We start from the raw sequence: 7,020 nt of genomic DNA on the forward strand, positions 1-7,020 counted from the left end.
TAGAGGGTTGACTTTGAAATAACACAGTCATCAATTGCCTTAAAACACATAAAATAAGAAGGAAAATTGTATTCCCCGCGGATTGATAGTCTCATGAAAAAGTCAAATAATTATTGTATATCGTCAACTTGTCAATAATCATATGCATCCAAACGAGAACACGACTTTGCATTATTTGATATCATCAACGCTGTTTTATCTACTCATCCGATGAATACAAAAAAAATAAAAATAAAAATGGGATATATCGTCACGACAAAGAGAAATGAAGGGAGAAGTCGAGAGTGAAATTTACGTCGCTGAATTATGAAAATAGTAATGGACGCACGAACATTTATACTACCTATAACAAGATTGATCTTTTTAAACAAAACCTCAAAACTCGATAGATCTACAATTAAATTTCTAATCACGAGGCGTATGTCTAGAATTAGTAGTTAAGCACATCTGTACACGATGTTTAAAGTCAACTTCTAATAGTTTTGCAGCTTCTTATAAGCTTTTGCATTCATCTGAACTCGTTGGTCAATTGAATCCAAAATACAGCTGCTTTAAGACTAATTTCTACCAAGCACAGCAATTATTTTGCAGGCTACAAGTTGACTTGGAACAGGGACAAGGAATTTAATGTTTTTTTCGCAATTTGAACAAATAAACGAGTATGGAAAAAGATACAGTTTAGATTGACATAGTTTAAATCAACAGTTTTTAAGTTGTTGAACTCAGAACGTCAAGAGTTCAAAAAGGAATACTACGAATGCAACAGCAGTTTAAGAAAAATACTCGCTAGTAGGACCGGTCACTTAAATCAATAACTCGGAAACCTGACCAGATACAGGTTGGTTCGAGTTACGGATTTTGATTCAACGTTAAATATGTTGGTATTAGTTGTTTTATGCTTTTAATTATTTGGATTGGACGAGGATGATTTTCTATTCTTAAAATGTGTATTACTTATTCTTTGCACATTATAAATATATTTTTTTAGAAATCACTTGTCATGCATCATAAATATTTGTACAAAGAAAGTAAAATTGAATGCGTCCATGCAAAGTGTCACATACGGAGTGTATTCCACTCCCATGTGACACGGTAAGGCCGTCAACATCTAGACGTATGGTTTAAGTGCATTGATGTTGTTATTATATGCAAGTATTGTGCAGCATCTTGCCTTTAAGCTTGCGTGCATATAGACCTGAGCATGGGGAGAAGGCTGCCCTGGGTGCGTGACCTCAAGAACCGCATGGACGTTTCGTGAAAGTTGGTAGCACAGTGTGCTTGCTTGAACATGCGTCGTTGATTGTGGGAGATGATCGACATGCGTTCTTGTGAAAATGATTTTGGGACCATGGCATATTTGCCAAATGAATCGACAAGCAAGCAAAACTGATGAAAAAAGCTTTCAGGATGATAGATGATAAAGGTAAGCATTGTGCAAATGAGCTTATGTGCTTTGTTAGTTTGTGTCGTAGATCACAGTAAACATTGAAGAGGAAATCACAATGATTTACATTTTGTGTTGGTGCTTTGACATGCGCAGTGGTGCCACGACAGAGAATGTCCATCCGATGAACTATGCTTGAAGGGCATAGAGTAAAGATTGGTGTTGAAGGCGGTATATATAGAGGTACTGCGGGCAAATGTTCGAAGGGGCACTATGTTGATGGCTGTCCATCAGGGGATGTTGCCGCAATTGTTAAAATTCTTGCAATGAGAAGTCTTGTGACGATACAAAGGTCATTTACCGTTACGAGGACATTATCGAATTGAAAATGAAGTGCATTCTCCTCTCCATGTGGCACGAAAATGTTACCAACAACTAAGCGTAATGGCCTATAATGCCATATAGTGCACTAATAGTGTCATCATGCAATATCAATTGTTTCGAGCTTGTCGAACCTAAGCTAGGAGAGAAGGCTGCCCAAGACACGGGACCTCAACGTTCGCACAAGGGATTTGTAGAAGTTTCTTAAAATGTGCAATATTTATTCATTTACATAAAACATATTTTTAGAAATTTACACTTGTTATGCATCATAAATATTTGTATGAAGAAAGTAAAATTAAATGCATAGTATATATATAGTATGCTAACTTTAAGAGAGAGTAGCTAAAAATATTTTTAGTAACTTAATTAGTGCTGTTTGCATCAATTACCATTTATCACATCATCGACTGGCTACCGTTCGTTCGCTTAACGAACCATACAGAACGAGGGAGGGGCATTTATTTACTCTTTGTAATACTTTCTTCTTACCCGCAACCAAGACATAAACAAAAAATAAAATAGTAAAACATGGATGTGGGTGGCGGAGCCGGCGACAATCCTACCTCCGCAGTGACACGATACACCCACGCCATGTGGAGGCGCTACCAGCATTTATTGGACAAATCGACGCCGTTGGTGATGTACCGTTGGATATTCCTGTCGGTCATCACTTTGATCTATGCCTTGCGTGTGTATATGGTGCAGGGTTACTATATCATAACGTACGGACTGGGCATCTATATCCTGCAGCTGCTTATAGCATTCCTATCCCCGAATGTCGACCCTGAGATCCAGGATATCAGGGATGGACCTAACCTCCCAACCCGGGGCTCCGATGAGTTCCGCCCGTTTGTCCGTCGCCTCCCCGAGTTTAAGTTCTGGTAAGGTGTCTTTCTTGATCTATTTAAGATTTAGACTGGTTAGGTTGGGATTTAATTGTTCACGTGTTTTATATGATTATAATGGAATAATAGAATCGTGGGAAATTGATCGTTTTTTCGTCTCTGTTAATGGTTTAAGAGTTTGTATGATTTTGAATTTTTTGTGTGATTTGAACGTTTTGAGTCCCCACCCTCCAACCAAAGAGATAAAAAGGAAAAATGGAAAAATGAAAAGAAATTTTGGAGCATATGACGGGCGATAGGTAAATTTGTGTTTTCTTGATATTTCAATGTGTTCCTAGCTCCCTGTTAGGTACTCCTTCCTTTTACTAATACATCACTATGATCAATTCAAGTCTTAATACATTGTAGTCAGATTATTTTTATTGCTGAATGTACAGTTTGTCATCCATTATGGCTGGGATATTATTAATACGTTGTAATTCTATGATCAATTCAAGTCTTAATACATTGTAGTCAGATTATTTTTATTGCTGAATGTACAGTGTGTCCTCCATTATGGCTGGGATATTATTAATACGTTGTCATTCTGAAAGGATTTCATGACTTGTTGACATCTGACTTTTTGATTTGAAGATAACATGTGTTGATGTTTTATTTATTAATGTACACCACTATTTTTTGAAAAAGATATTATTCAACTTGCATAAGCATGAATATATTTATGTTAGGCTAGGGTACTTAAGTTCACATATTTTTACGCTTAGCACTTGATGTGTTGTTCTCCAAGTGAGACTACTGACATAGATGCAGGTGCTTGTATGGACTTGCAGTTGCTGGTATCCTTGTTAATGTTTAATTGGGAAGAGCATGTGAACAGATCTATCCAGATAAAATTTTGTATACAGTGATATTGTTTAGGAGGTGCTAACTTGAGTTCGTGTCAACGAGATTAAATCATGATGTTTTCACTTAATTCTTTTTAAAACTGTTCGGATTTAAGGGTGCACTCAAAGATATGCTTGCAGTGCATAACTGTTTCTGGTGAGTATGCATTGCACTACTCTTCATGCGTGCCACCTGGCGAACTAGGTCCTTAGGTGGATCAGATGATGAAGGGTTGTCAATTCGATTCAGCGTCTTAGACAATCAGGTGAGACTGTGGTCTCCCCTATTAGAGTATAAGAACACGTCATGGAGTTTTTTGTGTCCGTATACAGTTTAAAAGAGAGTGTGTTAACTCCCAGGTGAATAGCCTTTTGAGGTTACCAATAGGAGTAGTAGATAGGGGAGAGGACATGTATCCCCGTTGATCCTGCTTGTTAAACCATCTTGGAACTTCAAATGAGATTTCCTATCGTCGTTGGGACTTATCCAACTGAGCATGAATACTTCACACGCTATTGTCTTAACACAACTGTGAAGTCTACAAGCGCCAAGGTACATCTTTTGAGCTGATCTAGCTTTGTAGAGCTTACTGCCTTGGTGTTATGCTGAACATCTTCTGGGCCCTTAACTGTCTATCCTACTTTAGGGTATAATAGATATCATCAGTACCTTTGGAGTCAAACACATCCCATTAGAGTGTGTACTGATTTGATAATTATTATCTCTAATTACAACATTATTGGAATATCTCTCTCTCTTTTAAATTTATCCAGAGAAGAAACTTTTTCATGGAGTTACGGGTCTATTTACCGTTTGATGGTTTGTCAACATGAAAAGTAAACTTCGTCTCTTTCGTTTATTAATTTGGGGGAGTTTGACGAGATTATATGTTCCCCTCTATGTCAATTATTTGCTACTTCCCAACCCACGTGAAATTTTAACCTTGAGCTGGATATAGACGGTCTAATTTTGATACTTCCGACGTCAGGCATTCACTTACAAAGGCATTCTGCTTTGCCTTTGTGCTGACCTTCTTCGGTGCCTTTGATGTACCTGTGTTTTGGCCAATTCTATTGTTCTACTGGTTGGTGCTGTTCGTATCAACAATGAAGAGGCAAATACTGCACATGATCAAATATAAATATGTTCCATTCACTTTTGGGAAGCAGGTATTTGAACAGTTTTCACAATACACCTGTCGTTATGTTTGGCATTTTCTTACATAATCAATTTAAAGTGACTAAAATGTTCAACTTTTTGTCCAGCGTTACTCTGGGAAGAAGACAGCTTTCACTGATGACTTGAGCACTTCCATGCCTTAAGGTTTCAGCTTAATTAGCACATTTCATTCAGAAGATAACTTCATCTTTTAGGTTTGCAGGTTGATTTAAAGGTGTTGTATTAGGATTCTTGAAGCATTCAATGGTGGGCATCAGTAATTGATTCTGTAGTTCATTACTGATAAAGCTCCCAGTATTATTTTCCAAGATTATAGATAAGAAAGTTCAATGGTGTACCGCAATTTCTTGTGTAGTACTCTACCTTGTGATATACATCCTACTCGGTTCTAGTTTATTGTAAATGCTGTTAAATTACATTTGTATATGCTGCAAGTGAACTCGGTTTGTTTCCTGATTACCACTATTCAAACCAACCAAATTCCAGTGTTCATTCAAGCTGATCGATACTAGCGGAAATCAAGCCATTTATCACATACGAAATTACAAAGACGAGTAAGAAATGTGCTAAACCACCAACATCAAGCGTAAACGAAATATAAACTACTACACTGGGCAGTGAAGAAACAATAGCCCTGTTTTTGTTGCTAAATCAAAGTACTAGAATTATAGATAAAAAGATACTAGATATCATTATGCTGCGACCTTGTCGACCCAACGGGTGAAATATGGGATAGAGATTGCAGTGAAGCACTTTCCTATCTCATCCGCTAGGTTAAGATCTACGATGTTTCTTCAAGAACTGCTGTTCTTCCCTCAATACTGCGAGAGGTTCCAATTCGCTGTGCACGAACACGCATCAGTGCCTTCACTCCAAACGGGTTGCCCTTGCTCTGCATTATCACGAGTTGGAAAGTAAACGCATGACCAATTAAGTAACAAGCTCAATATTTGAGATTCAATTTACTTCTTACCAGTGAACAGGTTCCTGAAGATATGTGACACACAGGGTACCTATGAGGACAGCAACTGGCATTGTCTTCACAACATGTGGCACCCTCGAGAGGGCAGCATCCCCAGATAAAGCACGAGCCAAGTAATTCCTCGAGACAGCAGCAAGTATCGCTCTCGGGGCATACAGAAAACTCATCACAAATATTGTCAGGCTTGGATGGAGATGGAGGAGACGGACCTGGGTTTGGTGGATTTTTGCTAGTCTTGATTGGGTAAGATGGCTCCATGGCTATTCCACATAGACCGGATTTGGCAGCCACATTACGCTGCATCCTGATGTAGCCCTTTTCTCCCCAATATTCACCCCACGAGTTTCTAATAATCCAGTAATCAAGACCATCTTCGGTGCCATATCCGACAGCATTCACACCATGGTCTAAAGAAGTGCCACACTTTCCAGTGAATATGCCCTGGAGAGATTTGATCAAAAGAGAATATTTTTAAAAAAAACTATGATTAGTTGCAACTTGCAAGAAAAGAGAAAGTGATATACCGATTCATATAACTGGAAGTCGATCCCTGAACCTTCCATAGAAATGCTCACTGGTTGATTTGCAACCGCCTTCTTTAGTGCCTTTTCGTTATATGGAGCTACGTCTTCATAACTATCAATGGACACAACCCTGGCATTTTTCTGCACAGACAGACAACAAAAGTAGTAAATCAATTAAATGGTATTTAACTTTGTCATAACAAAAATTATAAGGATAATCTTCTTCAGTGCCAATATCTACCCTGTATTGGTCACATTTGTCATCGTAGCCTTTATAAGGATAATCTTCTTCAGTGTCAATGCCACCATTTCTTATTATGAAATCGAATGCATAGTCCATAAGGCCTCCGTCACAGCCTTCGTTATATGATCTATCACAGTCAACCAGTTCTTGCTCCGATAAAGACACCAATTCACCTGTCTTAATATGGTTTATTCCTTCTACAGAAGCAATAGTTGAAAATGCCCAGCAACTCCCTGCATTTCCAATACCATTAATAAATATATCTCTTGCATGCCCATTTCTATATAATCCAATCCCATGTTCAAGGTTATCAATCTTGATTTTATTATGATACACAATTTCTTAATAAAGAAAACTTGGCCCAAAATCATTAATTATTGCAATAAAATATTACTGTGTAACTTCTTATTGTCTATGCGCAGTAATTAAACCGTCGGTAGATTTTAATTTGATGTGTAAAAATTCTACATTATATATTTTCTTTTCTTATTTCAAACAAGGAGGCTGGTAAATAGACTTAAAATTTAAAAGGATTCAATAATCTAATTTTCTTTTTCTTCCAATCAAACCCCCCCCCCCCCCCCCCCCCCCCC

General features: G+C 37.8%; 2 protein-coding genes across 4 annotated transcripts in view; one reads left to right on the plus strand and one right to left on the minus strand.

The window, feature by feature from the left end:
- Positions 1–2,159: 2,159 nt before the first annotated feature.
- Positions 2,160–5,101, plus strand: LOC111409027 (protein RER1A-like). The gene is made up of 3 exons (XM_023038925.1): positions 2,160–2,649; positions 4,487–4,667; positions 4,764–5,101. Exons 1-3 carry the CDS (start codon positions 2,297–2,299, stop codon positions 4,818–4,820), a joined length of 591 nt encoding a protein of 196 aa, XP_022894693.1. The 5' UTR covers positions 2,160–2,296; the 3' UTR covers positions 4,821–5,101.
- A 41-nt stretch (positions 5,102–5,142) lies between these two features.
- Positions 5,143–7,020, minus strand: part of LOC111409026 (low-temperature-induced cysteine proteinase-like) — a 3,479-nt gene continuing 1,601 nt past the window's right edge. For all 3 annotated transcript variants that reach the window (XM_023038924.1, XM_023038922.1, XM_023038923.1), the window contains 4 exons: positions 6,425–6,660; positions 6,184–6,324; positions 5,651–6,100; positions 5,143–5,569 (listed from right to left, as the gene is read on the minus strand). In XM_023038924.1, coding sequence (XP_022894692.1) covers positions 5,459–5,569; positions 5,651–6,100; positions 6,184–6,324; positions 6,425–6,660 — 938 coding nt within the window. In that variant the 3' untranslated portion in view covers positions 5,143–5,458. The remainder of the gene's footprint in view (positions 5,570–5,650; positions 6,101–6,183; positions 6,325–6,424; positions 6,661–7,020) is intronic.

The sequence above is a fragment of the Olea europaea genome, chromosome 14 (assembly GCF_002742605.1).
Source record: "Olea europaea var. sylvestris chromosome 14, O_europaea_v1, whole genome shotgun sequence".
Taxonomy (NCBI): domain Eukaryota; kingdom Viridiplantae; phylum Streptophyta; class Magnoliopsida; order Lamiales; family Oleaceae; genus Olea; species Olea europaea.